The following is a 26,844-nucleotide window of genomic DNA, read 5'->3' on the forward strand; positions in this document are numbered from 1 at the left end:
ATGTCAGTGATTTGCGAAGTAAAAATTCCCCGGCAACTTACCTACTATATTTTGCTGAACTCCGAGATCCTGTGATAAAACTAATGCAATGCGAATAGGCATGTCTGTGATATGAACAGAAACGGGGAGGATCCGACACGTGATTAGGCTTTTCTTGTCGCCTGTGCGCATTTTTATTTACTTTTGATAAAGAATGGAGGCAGCAATAGCCTAGAGTTTAAAGGAATAGGCCACCGTTTTTACATACTGAGATATGTTCTTACCTTAGCTTTGACGAGTTCTTTAGGACCTGTCTGGGCTTCCCCCGTGCCTTCTATCACGTAAACACAGCGCAGACGGCGTTAGCATTTAGCCTCTCCCCCTCTCCACTATAGCTCCAAAACAGGTCAAGATAGAAGCTACCATCCGCGCAGTAATCCTCACTTTACTGCGCAGTAATCTCATGGATCTATTATATTAAACTTTACTGTGCGGATGCCAAACTACTCCTGGTATTATCACGCCTTACAATATAGTCCCCCCTTTTATCCGCTTAGAAAATCCACATTGTTTAATTTTGTGTAATTATACTTTGTAGTGTAACACTTCACGTAACCATATTTAAATAGGGAAAACGTGGAAGAGCTTGGTAGCTTCTATCCTGACCTGTTTTGGAGCTATAGTGGAGAGATCACAAACATTTCGATCGGCCGACACCTATCACATGGTTTTGAGTGATTATTATGATTCATAACTTAACAGTGACTAATACTGGCCTTTACTAAATGTAAATTGTTGTATTGGGCGAATTTATTTTAGATTCATTATTACTGATATTATCACAAAGCTGTTTTGGTTTATCACATTTACTCATGGTCCAATAAAGTTACTTTTTAGTCTTTTTTAAAGTTCAAAGTAAAGTATTTTTTACAGTGCGTGTTATTTCTGCCAATCACATCCCTGTCTGGGTTGTGACTCGTAGTTGCTTCAGATGCGTCTTATGGATGGTTGCAGAGAGGCCAGGCAGAGCACTGTAAATAGGAGCAGCATTTTGGTATTTGAAGAAAGAGCAGAAAACTTGCACAAGAAGACGGCGACATGAGGAGTCAAACACAGACACGTTCTACTTTCTCTTTAGACTAGCAGCCATTTAGGAACATTTCAGCACTAAAGAGCACATTTTGTCAGCGAAATAAGACAGGACAGGTTTCATGGATTGTAGTTTCATACCGCATTGTCCCTGTGTCCTCTGTTGTCCCTCAGTGCCAGCAGCTGTGTGGGATGCGTCTGCAGGTGGAGCTGATGAAGAGGAGAGAGGAGCAGGTTCACGGGCACATGGACGAGCTGCTGAGGACCAGGGAGCACCTCAGAGAGCAACTGGTAGGACTCATTCACTCAGTACCGCTTCATAAATGAAAATGCTTTCCAAGTACCACCAGGTCGTAACCACCCACATAGCAAATTTTGTGTGGCCCGGATCTGGGCCACACATTCAACTTTCTTCTGGCCCAGATACCGCGATGAATTACGGTCCTACACTGGGCCACTTCCGGTAGCCAGAGTCACGCCAGAGCCGAGCCAGTGTCAAACCACATCTCAGACAGAACTCAACCTTATGTGCCGGTGTTGAGCCAGATCTCAGACAGAACTCAGACAGATGTGCCGGTGTTCAGCCAGATCTCAGACAGATGTGCCGGTGTTCAGCCAGATCTCAGACAGAACTCAGACTTATGTGCCGGTGTTGAGCCAGATCTCAGACAGAACTCAGACAGATGTGCCGGTGTTGAGCCAGATCTCAGACAGAACTCAGACAGATGTGCCGGTGTTCAGCCAGATCTCAGACAGAACTCAGACTTATGTGCCGGTGTTGAGCCAGATCTCAGACAGAACTCAGACTTATGTGCCGGTGTTGAGCCAGATCTCAGACAGAACTCAGACAGATGTGCCGGTGTTGAGCCAGATCTCAGACAGAACTCAGACAGATGTGCCGGTGTTCAGCCAGATCTCAGACAGAACTCAGACTTATGTGCCGGTGTTGAGCCAGATCTCAGACAGAACTCAGACAGATGTGCCGGTGTTGAGCCAGATCTCAGACAGATGTGCCGGTGTTGAGAACTCAGCCTTACCTGCCAGTGTTGAGCCAGAGGTCGGCCAGAGCTCAGCCTTATTTGCCAGAGGTGGCAGATAAGGCTGGAATAAAAGACAACAAAGTGTGTAACTGATGATTGAGATAAATATATTTCTAAATTAAATAATCTTTTTGGATAAAAGTAACACAACATATGCACAATATAACTTCACATTCAAAAGAATAACAAATACAATCTACATTAATACATATAAAAATATTTGTAGAAAGTACAAGTACACAAATAAAGGTACAAGTAAACAGATATAAATTGCAATGAATATATTTAGAAATTAAAAATTATGAGAACAGTAATAATAAGTAGTAGTAATAATATCGGCAGCTGACAATTATTGTGCATCCTTAAGCTTAACAGCTACCCATGGATGACCTCATTCGGGCCTTTCGTCCTCCAGCCCTATCAGGGGCCAGATGGAGCCATCTTTTGATGGTTCCTTCAATTTCCTGATCTGTTGCTCCAGAGGTTAATCTGTTCCGCCTCACCGCAGCTACAAAAATACAAATATATATATATATATATATACAGTATATATATCATGCTAATTACCCTCTAACTGTAAATGCATCCAGGTCAACTTACCAATTACCACCTCCCTTAACTTCAGCCTTTGGAAACCAATTTTTCCATTTATGCCCCTGATATTCACTCGTTTGGCAAGTGACGTAGATAGCAGAGTGTGCATTATTCGCCAGACACTGTCCCGAACATCCGTTCCACCTTTAAGAGCTAGTGTGTTTGCCTGAAATAATAGTTTGTATTAGATTCATTGAAGGGGCACCACAAACAGATTATATCTGACATCACAAAAACAGAGCTCACTGAACTGACTTAGATATAAAACAAATACTGTTTTCTATTAAGCAAACAATGTTGGGGAGAATACTTTGAAATCATATTTAGTTATTGAATACTGAATATCTTTCCTTAAAATGTATTTTGTAACACATTCCTTTAGTTTGTAAAATTGTATCCATTGTTTTCTGAAGACATAGAATTCCATAGCTCAATTTCTTATTGGTACTATAACCGCTGTAGTGAATATGATATAATAACTGCAGCCGGACTAATGCTGGTTACAGGGAAATAACGTACGCAAATTTGCATTAGAATTCCCACTGGCCATGCAACGTGTGTGTAATACGCACTGACAAAATAAGCCACATAGGTTGCATGCATATTAACATGCAACACCAAATTGTAGCCACGAGCTAATTTCCAAGTTCCAGGAGGAAACCTAGACACAGGGAGAACATGCAAACCACACTGAATGGCCCCCACTGGGGCGGGGGCAGGACATTCTAGCTGTGAAGCATAAGCGCTAACCGGTGGGCCACCATGCCACCATAATTAAAAGTTCTTTCTTAATAATTCTATGCAATATGAAGCTAGAAATGCAATGATTGAGTACAGTGATGTATTCCACAATTGTATTCTAAATACTCTAAATAACTATTAAAATACATAGTATTCTGTTACTCTCCAACACATGTATGCAGATAGACTAAGTGAAAATGGTGGATATGTGTTGGGAAACCTACCAACTGAGTTTGGAGGTCTGCACTTTGCAGCTGTTCCTCTAACTTTCCTATATCCTCAACAGTGTTCAGAGGAAACATCTCCAGATTAAAACTGCTCTCCATCTCATTCGTAGTTCCAATTCCCTGCACTGTTTTGTAAATGATGCGGAGTTGTTCTAAAATAACTTCATGCCCAATTAGAACATTTTGAAGGAGGCCTGGAATGAAAGAAATATTAAATGAATAAATATATTACAATAAATATATAATGATAAAATTTGCAGATTAGAAATTAACAGATTGATTACTTACTTGTCTCAGTTGTATGATGCAAGGGATGGATCCGGGCCGGGTGTCTGACAGGGGAGTGGTTCCGGTCGTCTCCCCTGGTCGGAGGGGACAGTGTGGGTCGTCTGACGGTGGACTGGTTGCGGTCGTCTGCCCTGGTTGGAGGGGACAGTGTGGGTCGTCTGATGGTGGACTGGCTGCGGTGGTCTCCCCTGGTTGGAGGGGACAGCGTCGGCCATCTGATGGTGGACTGGTTGCGGTCGTCTGCCCTGGTTGGAGGGGACAGCGTCGGCCGTCTGATGGTGGACTGGCTGCGGTGGTCTCCCCTGGTTGGAGGGGACAGTGTTGGCCGTCTGACGGTGGACTGGCTGTGGTGGTCTCCCCTGGTTGGAGGGGACAGTGTTGGCCGTCTGACGGTGGACTGGCTGTGGTGGTCTCCCCTGGTTGGAGGGGACAGCATCGGCCATCTGATGGTGGACTGGTTGCGGTCGTCTGCCCTGGTTGGAGGGGACAGCGTCGGCCGTCTGATGGTGGACTGGTTGCGGTCGTCTCCCCTGGTTGGAGGGGACAGTGTGGGTCGTCTGATGGTGGACTGGTTGCGGTCGTCTCCCCTGGTTGGAGGGGACAGCATCGGCCATCTGATGGTGGACTGGTTGCGGTCGTCTGCCCTGGTTGGAGGGGACAGCGTCGGCCGTCTGATGGTGGACTGGTTGCGGTCGTCTCCCCTGGTTGGAGGGGACAGTGTGGGTCGTCTGATGGTGGACTGGCTGCGGTGGTCTCCCCTGGTTGGAGGGGACAGTGTGGGTCGTCTGATGGTGGACTGGCTGCGGTGGTCTCCCCTGGTTGGAGGGGACAGCGTCGGCCATCTGATGGTGGACTGGTTGCGGTCGTCTGCCCTGGTTGGAGGGGACAGTGTTGGCCGTCTGACGGTGGACTGGCTGCGGTGGACTGCCCTGGTTGGAGGGGTGAAGGTTGGGCTTGTAGCTATATGAATGTTGGCAATTGGTGACCGAAGGAGGCTGGGTGAAGTGAAGAATAGGTCTGGAGTGGTCATGCAGCTGGAGCAAGGGACAGGGGAGTTGTTTGCACTATGGAAAAGTAGGGGTGACATTTGGCACTTAAGGTCTGATGACCAGGGAGGAGGAATTGAGATGTTTGCATGGTGATTCTGTATTACGGGTGCATGGGGCAATGGCTGTACTCTGTAAAATGTTATAACAAATAGTTTTTAAAACATCCATAACAAATTTACTGACATGCTTAAAAATAACTTACCTAGTTTTTGATTTTTTGGATGACGCCATGTTCTCATCTTCTCCAGGATAAAGTATGTTTTTGCTTCTGTATAAAACCACACATAATATTGCACAATTACAATATAATTTGGCGGGTAGGCTACAATGTCTCAAGTGTAAAATAAAGTGTTACCCACATTTGCAATGCAGGCAAATGTAGTCTCAGTCTCACCGCAGCTGTAGTATTGTTTTTTTTTTTTTTAAATGGGCGCATAGAGCTGAACAGTCCCACCCACTTCAGGTTGCGTGCTGAGAGCACAGAGCTGATTAGCTGGGGTAATGCTTTTAAGGTAATGCTTTTTTTAATGCTTCAATGCATGAAAGGGACTTTTTACCTCTGGCTCCCAGCACGTGACCAGAAGTGGGCAGGACAGACTGTTGAGCTCTACTGGCATTAGAGGGACAGAAAAAACTGCATCAAAGCATGTTGACTTGGTTGTTTGTGTGGAATGATTTCACAAGAACTTTTCAGGCTTTCAAATTACACAGTATGTCATGGTAAAGTGTGAACAATGTGGAATATAAAAAACTTTATAAAGGAATTAACAATATTTCAGTATTTTTGCTAAGGCCTATTGTGACTGGCCTTCAAGTCTTAATGTACGCCAGAGGAGAAGATTTAAATCTTCCCCTGATTTAGACCGTAACGCCCCCCTCCACATCTTAACGCAGACACTGCTCTATAGAAGTCTTACACTCTTTTCCTTTTATATTGTCTAGGGGACTCCTCTTCATCTGTTCCCAGGTCTGTGTGCAGAACAGCCTCTGGCAGCTTTCTCCGTGCTTGATTGTAGTCATCTGAAAATACAAAATATGTTTCAAATGTGATGTTAAATATTTGTTTTTGTAGATTGCTATAGTATAGGCAGTTGCTATAGTGGCAGCACGGTAGCGCAGCGGTTAGCGCCTCCGCTTCACAGCTAGAAGGTCCCGGGTTCGACTCCCACCAAGGACGGGGCCTTTCTGTGTGGAGTTTGCATGTTCTCCCCGTGTCTGCGTAGGTTTCCTCCGGGTACTCCGGTTTCCCCTACCACTAAAAACATGTGCAATAGGTGAATCCTCCAGCCAGGTGATTCTGACCATCAGCCTGGCTCCACATCATGGAGATGGGTCCCCGGGCGCGGCACTGCCGTCGACCACTGCTCCTTACGGGTTGCCCCAGCGGCATCGAAGGATGGGTTAAATGCAGAGAACAAATTTCCCTACGGGGACAATAAAGTTAACAAACAAACAAACAAACAAACAAACATAGTATATAATTTTTTAAAATCAGGTTTACCTGATGAATATATTATTCTGGCCTTATGCCTCCTCCAGTCCTTTCCTGGCTGCTGCTGGTTTTTGATGGGGTTCTTTATATTGTCAAGTTTGCCAGCTGGCCACATGCACTCCCCATTTTTAATCCACTTTGAGGGCACAACCTCAACTTCGTTGGAATTGTCAAAAACAACAATATGAAACATCTAAGAAAAGAAAAAAAGAAGTCACCAATGGAAGCCAACTCAAGGACAAACCCCACAATACTGTATATTCATGTTTAATGAATACTATTCATTAAACATTCATTTTCACATTATACTTCATTTTGTTAGTGAAATAAAACCTGCATCCAAAAAAAAAGAAAAGAAAGAAAGGTGGACCTGATGGATGAACAGAACAAACAGAGGATGCGTCACTGGGCCAACCCTATACAGGGCCGTAGAAGCCAGTGCCAACATCCCTACCACCCTAGTAAAAAAAAAATCTAAAAAAATCCGACACCGTCAAACTAACCTGAACAAAAGAAAAGGGCGAAAACAGGACTACCGCTACCACCAGGCCAAAAAAAAGGGAGAGTTTAACTTCTTTGTTGTAATCAGCTATAACACATAAAAATGTGTAAAATAAAGTTCCATATTGAGGTAAACAATGCTACTCTTCAGAGTGAAGAAGAGGAACCAGAACAAATTTTGATTGAATCGGTAAGCGAACATACTTCTGCAGCTTCTCGACTTTGTAGCACTTGATGTTTGTTGACAGGTTGGAAACCATATAAATACCCAACTCTGTGGAGTCCATGGGATATTTAAAGAAGCAGTCCACGTGTTTGTATTCACTGGCCAGAATGAAAATGCATCCCTGGTCTAGAACAATGTTTTGTACTGACAGCAACTTATTTCCTATTTTTACACAGCCATCTCTCAGATTTGTCTTAATGGCACTGTCATAAAAAGTGACTTCCTGAAACTGACGTGCTTTCTCTGAGAAGCATTCCAGCAGTGGACCATTCACATGCTCTTTTCCAAGTTTTTGTTCAACCTCTTTCACAACATTGCAGCTACCACTATCTCTTTCTGATTGCCTCCGTATCACCTGAGACAGAGCACTGCATGGCTTCCTGACCAGTTTTTTAAGTTTTCCTAAGAAGTTTTCATAAGGGAAAGCTGAAATGGCATCCAAATTCCCATGTATTCTGGCATCTTCACTGAGATGCACCAAGCCATGGACATTGTAGACCAAAAACTCCTCTCCATACATCTGGCCAAAGTGCTCAACAAATGAAACCAATATGGTGCCAGCAAGGTCGTTCATTTTTTTGCAAAGCTTTGGTGACAACAAGATGTGCACACCCACTGACAACAGCATGAAGTTGTCGTAAATCTGAGGCTTTACGATGTCCTTCAGCACAACTGGACCAGTGTATAACAAGAACTGCCGTAATTCGGTGGCTTTCCATCTCGATCGTTCAGTCAGCGCCCGTGGCCTTCTTGAAAAATCACTTGTGACAAAATCTCTGAGTGCAAGAAGTCTTTCTGACACCACAGTCACCTGGCCAGATGACATGCGACAACGCAAATGGCCGGTGGTGCCAATCCACAAATCCAACAGGCGTCTCATTACACCAAGGCACACCATATGCATATAGTCAAATGGGAAACACGTGATCATGTCAATGCCCAGATCTGCCAGAGGGGAATGTTGGATGTGATGTTTGTCGTCTGTTACCTGTCTAAAACTGTCATTTGTTCTGCGCCTGGCATTGACCTCAGGAAAGGTCATGCGGTTTGATTTTCGCACACCTTTTTGATGACACTTGTCACATCCACTATAACCAGTGTGTGATTTCACACCTCTAATAAATGCTCGGGCAGGAGTATCACACACCACAGAATCTAGAATCATAATAAAGGTTTTCTGTTTGCAGACAAAGCCAGTTTTTAATATTTTCAATTCCTCAACCAGATTATGAAGATACTCCGACAACGAATTTGGCTTTGAAGTACCACTGAAAAGTCCTATCAAGACTGGTGTCTTTGTAACACCATGTATCATTCCAAGAATTGGCCAAAACTGAGCGTTGGTACTCTTGAAAAGAGAGAGGCCATCAAAATTTAATTGAAGTTTAAAGACATGATTATCTGGGAGAACTTGACACACCTTGTCAAGGGTTTTCTCAAAGGCTTTCATGATTCCGAAATAATAAAACTCTCCACCTGCCAAATTGCTAATAATGTACTGTGTCCTAGTCTTCAGGAGTGTCCTGCTATCTTTAGGTAATGGGTGGTGAAACATTTTCACAATGCCAAGCAGTGCTGACACAGCTGCATGAGAAATATTATATTGTATTGCCCACTCAGCTAGAGATTTCCACAGATCATCATTCTCATTGGATTCTGCACCACAGTCAGACACAACACCAACTTGTTCCTCCTCCACTTCATCAGCTTCGCTCAGTTCTACATATTCATCTTCATCACTAATTAGCATTTCAGATTCCTCTAATTCACTTGGTCCAGAATTCTCATATGTCAACTCTGTTCTGCAATGCTCCCTTTCAATCAGTTTCTGTACTTTCTTTCTCGCTCTTCTCCTTGCATTCCCTCTTACATTATACTTCCACATTTTATCCATACCTCAGATTTTCCTGCCTTCTTTTTTAATAATCTGAAAAAACAGAGAGAGGGAAAACATGTTAAAAGACTATAAATACATAAATACTGTGAGTTTTATTTATTTTTATCTTGGGAAAATTAGTTAATTAAAATTAATCATCAAAAGCCAACTAAGTTTGGTCTGCAGCTTAACATGTGTTACAGACCAGAAATAATGAATTACAAGTGTCTTTTTTGACCCTAGGTAAACGAGTTTGCATTAAACATCACAGAGACTAAAATAGCATTGTAAATGTGTTTCATGTTGAATGTGTTTCGTGTTAATTTACTTACTAACGTGATTACTTCCCAAACAGGCTTTTGTACAGTTATATTTTAGCCGATCATTTGAAAAGAATAGGCCAATTGGTTACAAGCAGGCTGGGCCCATTATTTCTCTCCCCCCGCCCCTCCTTTTTTTTAAAACAGTCCTTTATGTTTCAAAAAGGTTTCAGAGGTTTGAGAAATTTCAGCTCGAAGACAAGCGCGCGCCCGTTGTCATGGCAACAATCACGTTAAGAATTTGGAAAACGTTGGTTACAGTTGGACTAACTTTCCAAGTTCGTTGTGAGTGTCGTTAACATTGAAATAGTCAAATATAATAAAACAAAAAATAAGTAAAGCGAAAACTTTGTTGAAGACTTTATTTTACCCATGTTTGATACATATCTAGGCTGATTAGGCCCTACACCTCTAAAAAGTAGTGTTGGGTACAAACGTTAACCCCCGCGGCTACAACACAAACGCGCAGATAATTCGCCACATATCCCTGAATAACTAAAAAGTGACCAAAACATGAAATCTCCTCAAGAAGTTAAATTTAATGGGACAATTTATTCAACTTACCATTTGTGGACGCGTTTAGGCGAGTGCATGTGCCTCAAGGCTCTGGCAGCAGCTCCAAACGTTCAGTCCGCGGTTGACGGTTTACGTTCGCTGCAGGTCAACGTTACGTTTGTCTCGAGGATGAGTGCGTCCCGTGCGTCCCTATCCTATGTACGGCTGTACCAAACACTAGCGACGTATCGCACAACATTTGACGCACGCGTGGTGAGAGCAGATGGTGTTAATTTCATTAAGCAGCACTAAGACCCTGCTGGAAGCCCCTTCAGCGCGGTTGTCCGCTTAGAGGAGGTGAGCCATAACGCAGACACGGATGCTCATGTAGCCTGTGCGCACACACACGGATACAAGCAGCTTTATGAGCGGCTGCATATTTGTCACGGTAAAACAGTGAGAAAGGGCTGTATTTATACAGTCAGTTATAGTGTCAGTGCCGCTGATGAACAAACAGAGCAGCAGCAGCAGCTCGTCTCCCCGGTCCCCAGGCCGCGTACCGCTGGTCTCACCGCCCGCTCACTCCCGACCTCCCGATGAAGTCAGTCAGGATACATAACACAGTCCCCTGTGCATAAGATTCATTCATCAGAAATGACACATAGCCGCACTTACGAAGTCCACGAAACAGCGAAAGGTGAAAGTGTTTGAGTCTCCAGACCAGTGGTGTAGTCTACGTGATACGCAGGTATACGCCGTATAACCACTAGAAGGCCTGCAGAATTACCGTATAACATCTACAAAGTGGGAAAGATACGTAGGCTATCACTCATTTGCACAGTGTTATTTTTGCGTTTTCTGTCCGTTTGGAGACCAGCACAAACTCCACCACAAACTATTTCCTCCCCTGAAAACAAGAGATCACAGGCTTATCCCTCTCTCTTTTTCTCTGTCTCCACCGACAGACCGACTGTTCCCTCTCAGCTGTGCTCGTGCGCAGTTGCGCACAGCTCTGGTGCACATGTGCACAAAATATAACCCGGCCTGAGAATAGCTCATAATGATAGTGGCTTATTAACCGTCCTCACAGCGCTGGAGGAGTCGCGTACGTCTCCCTGTCATAGACACTTTCCCTGTTCATCCCCGCTCTGGGAGTCCACAATGCCGGACCCTTAACTGCATTTCTCCCTCCCCTGCGGCAGCGCGTGAGAGCGGTTTTGGGCAAAGGCAGTGACAGGTGCAGGCGGGAAACAATCTGTATTACAAAGCGCTGAAGTCCACGGGAAAGACCGCGTAGACTGTTCCAAGTGTGCGTTTTACTCTCAGACACTGAAGCTGTCCCTTGACAGAGACTGAAAAATGGATGTGCCCCGCCCACAGCGCTGACCGAGCCACGCGCGCTCCTGTTCATAAAAAAAAAATGTCCTTGAAGAGTCGTTCTCCAGAAGCAGCGCGCATGGTTTTGTGTGTGGGGGAGTTTGCAGGTGCGAGAGCCCGGTGGTTGACTGGTGGAGGGGTTGGTGAAAGCAGACTGGGCTTTATTCATTGAAGTTTTCATTTTGGCTTCAGTCCCACAGCCTTATAGCCTATAGCTACAGCCTTTGAATTTCTAGAACATTCCTATAGGTCTATTGCTTGTTATTTCAATAACATTTATATTCACAGTTTGGTTTATAATCTATTTAATTCTCTGATACATTTGATATTAGTAATAGTAGCCTATGTGACGGGCTATTTTTTTCAGCGCATATAATTGACTATCCCCCACGCCTGCTAAAAAATGCAGTATACCCACTAGAAAATTGAAGACTACACCACTGGTTCAGTTCAACAAAGAAACAGGTGGAGTTAACAGCGTGGCGCTTCTCAGCGCTCGCCTACAGTGTACATGTACGCGCTCTGCGCGAGAGAGCTCGGCCACTCAGGACGCTCGGCTCTGAAAGACGCGTGCAGTGTATCACTAGCGTAAGTCAGGGCTGAGCGTAGACCAGGGTCAGAGCAGTGTGAGGTGAGCTAAGGAGACAGAAGGGAGAGGAGGAGGGCCCAAAAAAAGAGGTCTCAGAGCAAGCCAGCAGGCATTGTGCGTTGATGGTGTAGATAAAACGGTGCCCGCCTGGCTCATTACAATAAAATAAACAAATTAGATCCACTAATTAGACGTGCTACGACCATTCGACCAGCACGTAACACATGGGCCTATATGTTCCTTTTTCCAGATCAGGCAAATGCCAATTTTGCCAAATCTGGCCCACCTCTGGCATGCCGCATCTGTGCCACATCACCAATGCGAGAGCTGGCCCACCTCTGGCATGACGCATCTGTGCCAGATCATCGATGCCAGATCCGGCCCACCTCTGGCTCACATTCCACTTGCCGTACCAGAAGTGAGCCAGCCGTGCCGGTCTGAAACCGGATCTGGGCCACATTGGTCTGCTATGTGGGCAAGGACTAAACCGGTTCTAAAATACATCTAAATTGGACTAAGTTATGTCTCGAATGCAAGCCATGTGTAAACTACAAAAACAACTTCGCATAAATTAAATTATCTTGATTGATCGTTTATTGGTCATTTTTATGATGTTTGCATTAATGATTAAATAATATAAAATTTTTCATAATAGATCCCATATACACAGTGGGAAACAAGTGTTAAAATAAAGCAGAGGCCATCTTAATTCAATACATTTCTCCCAAAAAATTGCCAAAAATCTTTTTCTAAATTATGTGTCTCAATCAGTAAGTGTACTGGGAGCGGGACATTACCAGCGTCTCCATGGAGCTCATAATCCAAAGGCTTCATCTGTATCCCTCTCTTGGTGTCTGTCTGAGCATTGGGGGCATGTTTGGCTTTGCTGCCCAGATAGCAAAATTGGTATGGCCCAGATGTGGCCCACATCAGACACGTTGATTTGGCCCACATACCGCGTGGATTATCGGCCATAACGCGGTCCACACCCGGTTACCACATCTGGCCCACAATAAACCCAGAACAGGTCCAACTCTTAGCCAGTAGTAAACCAGATTATTCAAAGGTGGTCCAGACATGGCCTACTGATGGTACACATGTGGTCGTCATTTGGCCCATTGGAGTACCACACGTGGACACATTTTTTGGCCCACGTCTGGCCTACATATCTTACTTTTGGCTCACGTTTGGCTCACATACCGCGTGGATTATCGGCCATAACGTGGTCCATATCCGGTTACCACATCTGGCCCACAATAAACCCAGAACAGGGCCAGTAGTAAACCAGATTATTCAAAGGTGGTCCAGACATGGCCCACTGATATATGTTTGCCACCATTGGCCCACAGATGTTTTTGTATTTTGTATATGGGCCATATTTGGTTTGCCTCTGGTTATTCCGGTTTAAACTATCCTGGAACTGCCATGTCTTTGCCATAAGTGGCCCATATATGTGTTTTCATTAATGGGCCATAGTTGGTCATTTGCATGTGGGCCACATTTGGTTAACTGCTGGTTTATCTGGAGATATTGAGGCCACACGTGCCATGTCTTTGCCATAAGTGGCCCATAAACGTTATTCCATTAATGGGCCATGTGTTGTTATGTTTTACATGGCCCACTTCTGGTTTACATCTGTTTCCCGCAGCCACACCAATGCCACAAGTGCCACATCGTTGCCTGATGTGGGCCACATCGGCTTGCTATCTGGGTGGCATGCTGCTCTCTAAGGTTTGGAGTTTTGCTCATTTCAGTTGCTCTTGTGACTTGAATGTCCGCTGTGTGGCTTCAATACTGTTTTGGGATTAAAACTGTCACTTGTCAGATCTTTTGTCAACTGCAACAGTTCGTTTGAATTAGAAGAAAACACTTTATTTTCTTATATTTTTCAAAATATACGTTTTAATAGTTTTTATACACACACACAAAACCTCCAGGGGGCATCAGTCTACTTAATTTCTGACAAACCCTGTACCGGGATGGGTTAAAGGGTGTCTGACACTTAGAGTGAATACCTACTGTCTGTATTTTATTGTTCATGCGTGTAATGTTTGCCAGGCCTCCATAAAGCAGCAGTGGTCTGAGGAGCAGGAGAAGTTCTTGGAGGAGCTCTGCAGGTTCAACACTGACATGAGTCTCACAGCTGAAACAGAGACAGTGTTTCGCAGTCAGATGGAGCTGATCCAGGAGGAGGCGGCACTCAAGCAAGGTTACAACACACAGCTACTGGGGCAATACATGGGTGTGCACTGAGATATAGACACCGTTCCCCCAAGAGAAACGCACTTCTAAACTCAGCCTTTACACTGTTTATTTTATGAGGTTTTGTCGAGTCATGTGTCCGATATAGTCAGTATGTCTCTACAACAGCACGGTGCTCCCTCATCTTTCCAATACGCTTATTCATTCACAAATACCAACATGTTTGGTGTCTGCGTGTAGTAGGGTTTCTCCCCCTGGATCAAATGCATCTATGGTTTCCAACCGCAACGTGTTTCTATTTTAGCAAACCAACCCGCCTGCTTTACTTAAATCTGTAATATGAAAGGTCTGAATGGACCACGGCTTTAATTCCGTCCGAAAAGGCGTTTGAATGTCGCTTAAAAATTGCACATGCAGCAATAAGGCATTAAAGAAAAGTCTCCTGAAATGAGGTGATATACAAACCACAAATATCAATCCCTGGAGAAAAAAAAAGTGCTATGTTAAATAACAAACACTGCACTGCCTGTGTTCCACCAGAGATGGAGCTGATGAGCCACAGCTGCAGACATGTGAGCAGTGTTGAGGACGAGAAGAAGGACATGCTGCTGGAGCTGCGAGGCCTGGACTGCATCAGCGAAGGTAAAAGGAACCGGATCCACCTTCATAATAACTCCTAAAGAAGAATTAAGTAACTTGTTTACTATAATAAATCCTTTTCATAGTACCTCTGGGGGTAATACAAGTGTTACTGTGATGATTAGGGGGTCTTTCATCTCCCCCTGGTGTCTCTGGCCAGAAAACCACCCTTGGAGGCGCAATACACTCTAATAGAATAATGAAGAAGTTAACAGGCTAACAGGCAAAGCTAACGGTGGGCTAGCGCTACTTTAGCAGTATTTACAGCCAAGTGTGAGTGAAAAAAATGATCTCTATTGTGCAATACGAGTGATCGCGATGTCGTCACATCAGTCACATATTTGATAAACATTTTATTAAAATCCTATGATCTGCAAAAACAATGTCCATAAACAGTGCATTGCTTCTCTTGCGCTGTAACAGATTTATCATTTTATAAAACCGAGTTAGAGGACTGGATGCATCAGCTGTTGCCGACCATTCACCAAAACAACCCTGCGAAAATTGCAGAAGTAAACAATAACAGCGATTGCTCGTATTGGATGTGCAATATCCCTCTCTCCCTTTGTTTGTTTCTGTCAGTATAGTATTTACTCTCACAGACAATGAATAAGTTAAAAAAAAAGCAACATGACATCTGCAGTAGCGCTTATGGCCTCTAAGTTAACTAAGTTAATTAGTTCTGCTTTAAATAAAGCAAACAATACATTTGTGAAGTGTCTAAACTAAACTGAACTAAATCTGAACAAGCTCCCCAGCCAGCAAAACAATGTGGGCTCTGCATGGGTTTGCCCACCTGGGTTATAAGTGGGTTTGTCCGCAGTTTCCATGTTATGGTTATGGTCCAGGTATTTGGACGCAAAGGGACACAAGGGGGCGCCCTTCCAACCTTCTCAGTGTAAATGTGAATTAACTTTCTTCAGAGTTAGACTTTAGGTCAAACACCATGAGTGACAGTAACATGACGCTAAATATAGTGTGCTCTTTGTTTCCAGTGAAAAGGCTGAGGCCTCATTGCTCTTCAATCACAGAGTGACAGGTGTGGAAGGAAGTCATGGAGCTTCTGCGTTAGACAGGACTTCTACTGTAAGGGGAAAATTCTGTAACTAAAGTATCTTAAACAATAAATAATTCAAATATGGAAAGAAAATTCTATTTTTCTTTTAATATCACACAATTGATGCTTATAAAGGTTGAGAAAATATCAATATATATTATCTGATGTAGGGTCATGTGTGTCCCGGTTCCTCTGAGTCATGGTGGGTCATGACTGATGTGGACAGGACTGTGGTAGATCTACTTTTACTTTGGAGAAAATAGCTACTATAGTAACTGTTGAAGAAATGAACCTCATGAGCTTCTTCTGTAACATCTGTCCACATCTGTCCTGCTGCACCACGACTCAGAGGAACTGGGACAAACATGACTCTACAGCAGAAACAATTGACAAGGGTTTGTTTTTGTAGAATAAGAGACATTAATAATTAACTGACATTTTAATCACATAAATTCAGGATTTTCACACCTATTACTAAGGAATACTTGAATTTCAATATTTTATTCTTACATCCAGCAGAAGTGTAATGTTCGATCACAGAATCTCTGTGACTTCCTTCTTCACTTCTCAGCCTGCCTGATGAGCAATGAGGCCTTTTACAGAAAATAAAGGGCTCCCTATTTAGTGTCATGTTACTGTGCCTCAAGGTGTCTGACCTACAGTGTAACCAAACCCCAAGATCCAAGATCTGTAACTAAAAATATATTTTTTTAAAAGGGTAGAAAGGGTTAAGTTTGACTTGTAAAGGTCCAGCACGCTACAGAACACGAAGACCATGTCAGTGAGATTAGCTGATAGACAATGGTCAACACCATAATCATTATGAACATAACGTGAAGTACAGATTTGTAATCAAATGTATTCAACAAAACAGTTTAGTTATACCAGTCAGTGTAGTACATGATCATCCCTGTGTCCATATGTGAAAGTCTGAGATGACCATACTGAAAGATGTCCCCTTTCTGAGGTCTTCATCACCACTTGGTCTGCAGGAGCTCCACACAGTCCACTGAAAGTGTCTTCAGTGTAGAAAGTCTGGGATTTCGTCCACACAGGCAGAAAGAAGTCTCATGATGGTGACACAGGCTTTTCCCTGAAACAACACAAGTTGTCAGGACTACTGGACTACTGCCATCATCACTGTCTAATAGTATTTCTATATCAATATAAACGTAAAGATAACCGTCGCTGTCTGTTTCTCAATCAAAACAAGACCTTCCAGCAGCACCTTTGAAGTAAGCATAAATAATGAAATCATTCAAGAAGTAAAAGAGACCAAATATCTTGGAATTATTCTTGATAACAACCTTAGATTTCAAAGTCAAGTCAAAAATGTGTGTGAAAAGGTCAAATCCAACTTGAATTGTTTTTGTTTTATCAGGAGGGATCTGTCCCATCAGGCTGCCCTGTTATACATGCATGCCATGATTTTTTCACATCACATCATGATGACATCATGGTCACAAACCTATATATATATATATCAGTGGTGGCTGGTGATGTGAAAACCAGGGGGGGCTGTTGCCTCTACCTACCTTCAATAATATTTTAGAAGATACTTATAAACATTGTTTTTAACTTAAAAAAGAAAGTTATCTTAGAGGCATTTAATATTATTATTTTATGTAGAATATATTCAAAACGTATTATTTAGTTTTATTCAACAAAAAAATGAAGAATTTCTGACTAAAGTGTAATGATAGTCACTATACATATGTGTTTTGTGCACCACTGATTTGTGTTTTGCACCAACAGAACCAAAACAAAGGCAGGAGGTGTTTCCTCTTTGATTTCATGTACAGTTTTAGTCCCAGACCTGCTGTGATTTCATTATGAGCGTCAGAGCCACAGGTTTAAACCAGTATAAACCGCCCAGATAGCAAGCCGATGTGGCCCACATCAGGCAAAGATGTGGCACTTGTGGCATTGGTGTGGCCCGCGGGAAACAGATGTAAACCAGAAGTGGGCCATGTAAAACATAACAACACATGGCCCATTAATGGAATAACGTTTATGGGCCACTTATGGCAAAGACATGGCACGTGTGGCCTCAATATCTCCAGATAAACCAGCAGTTAACCAAATGTGGCCCACATGCAAATGACCAACTATGGCCCATTAATGAAAACACATATATGGGCCACTTATGGCAAAGACATGGCAGTTCCAGGATAGTTTAAACCGGAATAACCAGAGGCAAACCAAATATGGCCCATATACAAAATACCAAAAGTGGCCCAAAAATGGCAAAAAATCTGTGGGCCAATGGTGGCAAACATACACTGAGAAAAGTAAAACATTGGCTTTATCTGCAAAATGTATAGACATCATTTACATCTGCATTTTGCTAGTTGTTCATAATGATATATATTCATTAGTCCAACTATAAATGTTTCATCTGTAACTGTGAATATTTTAAATTGGTTCAACAAAAAAATGTTCCTGACTTGAATGTTCAAAGGTTCATTGAGTCAATTTAAAACTCTTCATTAGCAGATATGAGCTAATTTAAAAATTTCCATTGAACCAATGTACTTTTAGCCCTCGTGTTGCCTTCGCGGGTCATTTTGACCCACTGTCATGTTCTGGGCATTTGGATGCAAGGTGACACAAGGGGGCGCCCTTCCAACCTTCTCAGTGTAAATGTGAGTTGACTTTCTTCAGAGTGAGACTTTAGGTCAGACACCATGAGTGACAGTAACATGAGGCTAAATACAGTGAGCTCTTTGTTTCCCGTAAAAAGTCAGAGGCCTCATTGCTCTTCAGTCACAGACTGAGAAGTGAAGAAGGAAGTCACGGAGCTTCTGCTTTAGCCAGAACTTCAGACTTCAGCTGCATGTCATGTATTATGCAAGAGTCTTATCATATACTGAAACTCAATTATGTAGTAAAAACCTAATATATGGAAAATTATTATTACCAGTACAAAAAGATTTAAAAAAAAATGAAAATCCTGTGTCTATTAAAGTTTTTTTATTTACTCTCATTCAAAAAAAAAAAACACACAAACAAACCCAGGTCACTTGTGTCTGCTGTAAAGTCATGTTTGTCCCGGTTCCTCTGAGTCGTGGTGCAGCAGGACTGATGTGGCCAGATGTTACAGGAGAAGCTCATGAGGTTCATTTCTTCAACAGTTACTATAGTAACTATTTTCTCCAAAGTAAAAGTAGATCTACCACAGTCCTGTCCACATCTGTCATGGTCCACCATGACCCACCACGACTCAGAGGAACTGGGACAAACATGACTTTACAGCAGATACAAATGGTTAGGGTTTGTTTTTTTGTTTTGTTTTTAAAATGAGAGTAAATTTAAAAAAGAATATATAGATTAGATACAGCATTTTTGTAATTGTAATTATTTTCCATATATTATGTTTTTCCTACAGAGTTTGAGAATATGATCAATTAATCAAACTTTATTTAAAAAGTGCTTTTCATACCGAAAGGTATCACAAAGTGCTTTACAGATTACAACATTTGATAAGATGTAATATAACCGCTACATGCAGCAGAAGTCCGAAGTTATGTCTAAAGTAGAAGCTCCGTGACTTCCTTCTTCACTTTTCAGTCTGTGACTGAAGAGCAATGAGGCCTCAGCCTTTTTACTGCAAACAAAGAGCTCACTGTATTTAGCGTCATGTTGCTGTCACTCATGGTGTCTGACCGAAAGTCTCACTCTGACACAAGGGGGCGCCCTTCCAACCTTCTCAGTGTAAATGTGAGTTGACTTTCTTCAGAGTGAGACTTTAGGTCAGACACCATGAGTGACAGTAACATGACGCTAAATACAGTGAGCTCTTTGTTTGCAGTAAAAAGGCTGAGGCTTCGTTGCTCTTCAATCACTGACTGAGAAGTGAAGAAGGAAGTCACGGAGCTTCTGCTTTAGACAGAACTTCAGACTTCTGCTGCATGTAAGAGTCATATCTTAAAAGTACATTGGCTCAATGAAGAGTTTTAAATTGACTCAATGAATCTTTGAACATTCAAGTCCGGAACATTTTTTTGTTGAACCAATTTAAAATATTCACATTACAGATGAAACATTTATAGTTGGACTAATGAGTATATATCATTATGAACAACTAGTAAAATGCAGATGTAAATTATTTCTATACATTTTTCAGATTAAGCCAATGTTTTACTTTTCTCAGTGTGGGCAAAATGAAGCCTCATGAACCAATGAGGCTTTTCAGCCCCAAACTGAAGCTTTGCTGTATACTGCCATCTAAAGTACGTTTATGTTCCTTTTTTCCAGCGCCTAACTTGAAATATAATGAGAACATCCTTTTTAAAGTTTTAGGCTTACACAAACCCATCAATTAATTATTTTTACAGTCACATGATCTACTGGTTCAACGCGGTGGTTCATTGACACGCCCACTTTAGCTCCTCGCACACTTTGAAGCTCCTGTTGTTCTCTGCATGTACGTGACTGACAGTGTTTTGTACTGTAGATGTGGATGTTCAGCTGAGTGAAGCCAAGGCCCTTACCCAGACTCTGAGCGCACAGAGAGACACTGTCAGTCAGAAGCCTCTCACTGACCCCACCAGCCTCAGGCAAGTGCACACACACACACACACGCACACACGCACACACACACAGACACACAGACACACACTGACACACACTGACACACATTGGGCCAGATCTTGTGGCGGCGCACGGGGCGGCGCAGGCTCTTGGCGAATTATTTTCCGAGTGGCGGCGCTATATGTGCCATTCGCCTCCGCCACCTGTGAGGGGCGTCACAAGAGGAGGTGACTGCACTGATTGAAACACGGCTGACATTCACTTCCTCGTTTACATTGCGTTCTTTCTTAAGCCTTAGGCTCTCACAGGTCAAACTAAAAACTTTATTTACCCCATCGTGAGCTAAACGATGTTCACATCTCGAGAGAAAAAGAGCTACAGCGTCCACTGTGGCGCGGTTTGGCCCGCGCTTGGCGTGAACGCGAAGCAAAACAAAGCACATGTTCACCCCACACAACCACTCTCCTGGACACGGAGTTGATCTGGTTGGAGGAAAATGTGTGTGTCTCAACCCACTTAAATGCGCTAAGTCTGGAGTGGCAAGATCACAAAGTGCGCTCTTACTGAGCGCAAAATGTCACGCTATCGTCTCCATTTTGACGCACAAGATCGGGCCCACTGACACACACACACACGCACGCGCAAACACACACGCACACACACGCACACACAGACACACGCACACACGGACACACATACACACACACGTACACACACACACACACACACACACACACACACACACACACAGACCACGTCCACGGCTAATCTCAGGGAGCACCAATGTTTAACACATTGAGTAACGCGCTGTTTTGGGGATTTAGCTGTTGAGTGCAATCCAGACCATATCTCACCTTGTGTGAAAGGTGAAACTCTTAGCTCTCTGGACAGGCACTAACGTTATGGAAATTTTCAAGGACAACATTGTTGAAATGGTTTATTTTCAATCGCTTTTTTATCCCATGTGCATTTAAACAGCCTGGTTCTCGGATTGAAGACTTTAACAGGATGTTTCTCAGCCGTCATTGAACCGATTTTGACCATTTAAAGACTCAGAGAAATGTTAAAATCTCAACTGTTTTGATCTTTCCATGGGAAGCCGCTCTGTTTTGTCAAACGCGCTCCAGAGAGCGAGAGAAGTGTTGGGTTTACAGTTGTTCGCTGCTTGAAATGCAATATTATATATAAAATGTCCATATCGTGACTTTCACAAGTTTTTGATTGTCATTTATCTCACTTCTACCAATCCGGCCTTGTCACCCCATTGACCGTCCTAAAGTCAGTCCAAAAACGGTCCTTCCCATTGGCTTTAATGGTCAGGAAACATGGCGAACTGCTCTTCACTGCAATGCCACGCTTCACCATATACTCCACTTGTGTCTACCAATGGCCCTGCTTGTCTGGATTCACTCTGTAAGGGTGTTGCTTAATTGGTTTGGAGTCACCAACAACGATTTCATGACTGAGCACACGCGTCTGAGTGGGAATATCAACAAACAGTGACCTATACGACTGGATCAAAGAAATGACGTTAGCCTGCAGGGAAAACTTAATGTGAGGCAGCAAGAGAGGCAGGTTCTCCAACACCACCGAGCTAGAAGATTTTCACCGAAAAACAGCCGCGGAAAAAGGTTCAGCACCGGACAGCTCCTCCTGAGCCACAGCAGCCAGACTAACACGTGGCTCTACCTGGTTGCCCCCAACAGGACCAAGCACAGATGCACCGGACGAGGACACCGTGTGCGCAACATAGGACTTTAGGCATAAAAAACAGAATAAAGTATGGTTCCGGTTGCCGACCGACCCTGTCAATTTACGTGCGACCCAAATTTATTTTATGAGCTTAAGAAATGCAACCATGTTCCAAGTACTCACCATATGCACAGCAAATCCAAATACAGCAATACATTCCCTCTTCCAGGATGTACAAATGTCCGCTGTAGAAGCTTCTTCTTCGCGTGTGTATTTTGTTTACGTTTTTCGAACACATTTCTGGTTTCTACCAAGTTGTTTTATTTTCTTTTGAAATATCACTGGATCTTCTTGCCTCGCTTGACTTCCTGTCTGCCTCTGTCTCCCTCGTGTTCCCGTGAGCGCCCGCGGCATCACGTCGGCATTACATTGGCATCACGTTCAGGCGTTCATCCAAGGATCAACCCGCGGCTCCGGGGCCACACTTTGCCCCACTGGTGCAGCCACGAGTATAGGCCCAAACTGGGAGCTGGCACGATCAACATAAATTGTAAACAAAAAACCTCTCTGTTGTGAAATACTTATCTTCATACATATCTTAAACTACAACTGGGGGACTGGGGGCATCTCTCAAATCATACTCAAATCCATGTCAGGAGGAGAAGCCGTGCAAACTTCAGTCCAGCCCGCTCGCCCCTCGTACAGCGCTGAAAAACCCTACCGACCCATGACCTCAACTGACAACCAAGAACCCAAACTTTTTTTTTTTAGGCCTTAACATATTAGCATGACACAAATGTGACAGTCACCGTCTGTCAGGTGTGGCAACCAAATGCATTTTGGTTCTCGTAACTTTTAAGCTTGATTAATTACTTGCAATGTCATAACTTGCAAATTGCAAAGTCTGTATTAGTTAGAGTAGTAGTTGTAGTTTGGCCATGGCCTCCAGTGTATTCAAGCAAAACACTAAAATAGGAGTGTTTTAATGACTGCATTGCTATCTAATTTGTTCAAATAATACTTATGAACTGGCCTTCTGACCGGACAAAGCTCTGGGCCCCCTGCAATCCCCCGTGCCCCAGGTTGGGAACCACTCAGTTAGACGATGTGACTCTTGCATCATGTTTTGAAATGCAACAGGATTCTTGTAATAGCAGTTCATATTTCAGTTTTGTTCACAGTCTATCTATTTGCAATTGAAACAAATTATATTTATATTTTTATCTTTTTTATCTTTTGTCAACTAGCCCTTGTTCTGACTGCTCCTTGTCGAACAGGTCAGATTTAAGCTTGATGTATTTAAAGTATAGTTGGATATGTAGGAAGTGTTATAGAGAGCTGTTTGCGCTCATATGAGGTGGGATGTCCTGGGCTGTTGCTTCTGCACAAAGGAACTTGGCTGATTTAATTAAATGAGTGCAGATCAATAGTGTTCCAGGAAGCATACTTCATTGTTATTGCTGATGCTCTTCTTGGGATAATGTTCCCTCTCTTATGGATTTGAGGTGATTTAAATGAGTCCACCTACAATAAATAAAAGACACATTTATAATTTGAACAAATAACAAACTCTGGAGAATCCATAATTGCTAGATTCATAGGACAATCCATTCTTCTTTGTGCCTATTCTCAACTTCATCTGTGGTCTCTTTGTCTTGTCCCAGCTCCCTTGACTCTATAGTCACAGCAAATTCCTATGAAATCATTAAAAGTATCTAATACAAATATGTTAAAATCGAGCTGGCTCCAGTGTATTGTTTATGGTACAAGCTTTGGTAGAGGTTACTGTCTGTGCTCTGAGATGGAGGGATAAACAGTGCTACAGATCTAGAAATAATGAGAGAAATACTTATAAGATTTTGAGAGGAGCTTGGAGTATGGAGCACACAAAAACTGTGGATAATGGCTAAAAAACAAAGAGGTCAACTGAGGGGTGTTCACTGAGGTGTGGTGACTGAAACGAGCGCTTAAGCTGCTGTTCACTGTAACAAGTGTGTCTGTGACTGTTTTTTTATTTGATTTGATTTGATTTATTTGAGCAATTATTTACATTATTTACATTAATATATTTACATTCATGTCACATGAAGCCAAAGAAAAAATAATAACTCAAAGGGAGTAGGCCGAAGCAAGAAAGCTTATATGTGCCTACCCCATATTCAAGATACTATTATGCGCTTCAGGATTTTTTGTAAGAGAATACAACCAGTAGAAATATAAGATAAATATTTTTGAAGCGCATGAGTCCAGCAGCAGGCAAAATTTCACATTGCTTGCAAATAAGTTCATATGCAAAATTTTCTTTTTCTTTTTTTCTCTCATATATGGGCATACTCACACTACTCTGTGAGTTTACATATCAATGATTTACAGATATGTTCTTGCAGATTTCAATAGTACAATTGTTGATTAGCAGTACTGATAATTAGAAGCATTTAGATGTCACAGGTTGAAAATCTGATGGGACTTACAAGACAACTTACGAGTGTGGAAATTATTATTATTATTATTATTATTATTATTTTTATCATTACCTATATAAAAAACAGTCACCCTTCTATTGATTTACTTATTGATTAAGTATTACATTTGTCTTATTGTTTTTGATATACATATATAAATATATACATATATACACTCATACACATACAGATATATGTATACATATATATACACACACATACATCACTAGCACACATATTTATTGTACATATTATCATCATTACCTGTAAGCAATATAATTGGTTCCTTATTATCTAAACTCATCAGACTGAGAAGTGAAGAAGGAAGTCATGGAGCTTCTGCTTTAAACATAACTTCAGACTTCTGCTGGACATAAGAGTCACATCATATTCTGAAATATTTAGTAAAAACATTTAATATATGGAAAATTATTATTACAATTACAAAGAGTACCCCTCTGCAGCCTCTGCTCCTCTTTACATTAAGATCCTGCCAACATGTAGCACTCCCTGATGGTTTTTTTTAAATGCTGATTTTTCTACAAGCCTAAAAAGTATCTGTCCACACAACACATCTGGACGCAATATTCCATCTCCAATAAATCATACATTTCACTAGCATTCATTGGGCAGGCATTTCTCTAGTTTATAGAGAGAGCTGTAGAGTCGTCACTGTGCCTCTCTTGTTTTTGTAGAGAGCCGTAGAGTCGTCACTGTGCCTCTCTTGTTTGCAGAGAGAGCTGTAGAGTCGTCACGGTGCCTCTCTTGTTTGTAGAGAGAGCCGTAGAGTCATCACGGTGCCTCTCTTGTTTGCAGAGAGCTGTAGAGTCGTCACGGTGCCTCTCTTGTTTGCAGAGAGAGCTGTAGAGTCGTCACGGTGCCTCTTTTGTTTGTAGAGAGAGCTGTAGAGTCGTCACGGTGCCTCTCTTGTTTGCAGAGAGAGCTGTAGAGTCGTCACGGTGCCTCTCTTGTTTGCAGAGAGCTGTAGAGTCATCACGGTGCCTCTCTTGTTTGCAGAGAGAGCTGTAGAGTCGTCACGGTGCCTCTCTTGTTTGCAGAGAGGGCTGTAGAGTCGTCACGGTGCCTCTCTTGTTTGCAGAGAGAGCTGTAGAGTCGTCACGGTGCCTCTCTTGTTTGTAGAGAGAGCTGTAGAGTCGTCACGGTGCCTCTCTTGTTTGTAGAGAGAGCTGTAGAGTCGTCTCGGTGCCTCTCTTGGGGTGGGGTTAGTTGCTCTTTAATAAAACCTTTACAGGATACAGGATCCAGAATAGAAAATCAGCATATTTCCCATAAAACCCCATTTTAATTCCCTCAGAATGTGCCGTGATTTTCACTGTCCTCAACATCCAAATATCCGTACTATCACCACTTTTCTTTTGTGCTGGTTCCATCTTCTTTATTTGCCCCAGTGATTTCCTGTGACCAGGGTCTAAATCATGGCTGCAGTTCGCATGTCCTCTCTATCCGTCAGCCCTATAACATATAATCTCACTCCCCTATGGTCTTATTAGCCTGAGGAAGTGCTGAGCATGCACTGGCCCCACCTCACTCATCCTTCTGAGGGGCCATCATCTGTCCTGAGCCCTGAAGCACGTGTTCGGCTCTTGGCTTATTGATCGGGGGAATTGAAAGTGTGTCAGTGTGAATGAGTGCAGCAGTCAGTTAAAAAGTGTTCAGTGAGCAGAGGAGGGCATCGGGGATATTCACAAAGGCAAACTGTGTAATCTGTGATTTAATCACAACAGTAGTGGTCTATAAAAAAGTCAGTCATGTCCGACACACGGATTGTCTTCTTTCAACTGGAGATTATTACTAAATATAAAGAGACATGTTTTAAACTTTAAATCATTTAATAAAGTTTATGCATCGATCCAGCTTTTTTTTCTTCTGATACCAATACTGGTTTATTGAAAATCTACCGATTTAAAAAGTGGCTGCTGTGAGTGCTTGTGAGATCAATAAAATCCTATCTTGTCTTGCGAACATGCTACATACAGTAGATTGTCTGTAAATAAGTAACTGAAAACCATAAAGGATCACTGGACTTTTCTTTCACAAAATATTGGCTTGGCTACATTACTGAACTTATTTAGTTACATTCATATAAACAACTCTCCACATGAAGTGATCTGATCACTACTTTACAAATGTGTTTTTCTTTTAAGTGATAGTTTGTGAGTTTAAATGTTTCACAAGTTTAATAGATTATGTATAATTGACTGCGTGGGTTTGAAATTGAAGCAACAGAAGTTATACAGTATAATAATAAAAGTCCTCCCATTGCTGATCTCAGACATCTGTGGGATACCAGTCACTATGTTTACATGCAGTCAAAAGCCCTTTCATAACCAGAATTTTAGCAATAACCCGGTTGCG

The 26,844-nt window shown here is 42.5% G+C and overlaps 1 protein-coding gene and 1 long non-coding RNA gene across 2 annotated transcripts in view; both read left to right on the plus strand.

Annotated features, from left to right (window-relative positions):
• On the plus strand, positions 1–23,725 carry LOC306965083 (coiled-coil domain-containing protein 172-like; the record flags this gene model as incomplete). The annotated part of the gene is made up of 6 exons (XM_079559327.1): positions 1–18; positions 1,243–1,359; positions 13,942–14,092; positions 14,626–14,727; positions 20,238–20,340; positions 23,671–23,725. 6 exons carry the CDS (start codon positions 1–3, stop codon positions 23,723–23,725), a joined length of 546 nt encoding a protein of 181 aa, XP_079415453.1.
• The window catches only part of LOC306965525, a 38,987-nt gene that overhangs the window by 3,226 nt on the left and 8,917 nt on the right, over positions 1–26,844 (plus strand). The window lies entirely within an intron of this gene.

Source organism: Gobius niger, assembly GCF_951799975.1.
Source record: "Gobius niger genome assembly, chromosome: 7".
Taxonomy (NCBI): Eukaryota; Metazoa; Chordata; class Actinopteri; order Gobiiformes; family Gobiidae; genus Gobius; species Gobius niger.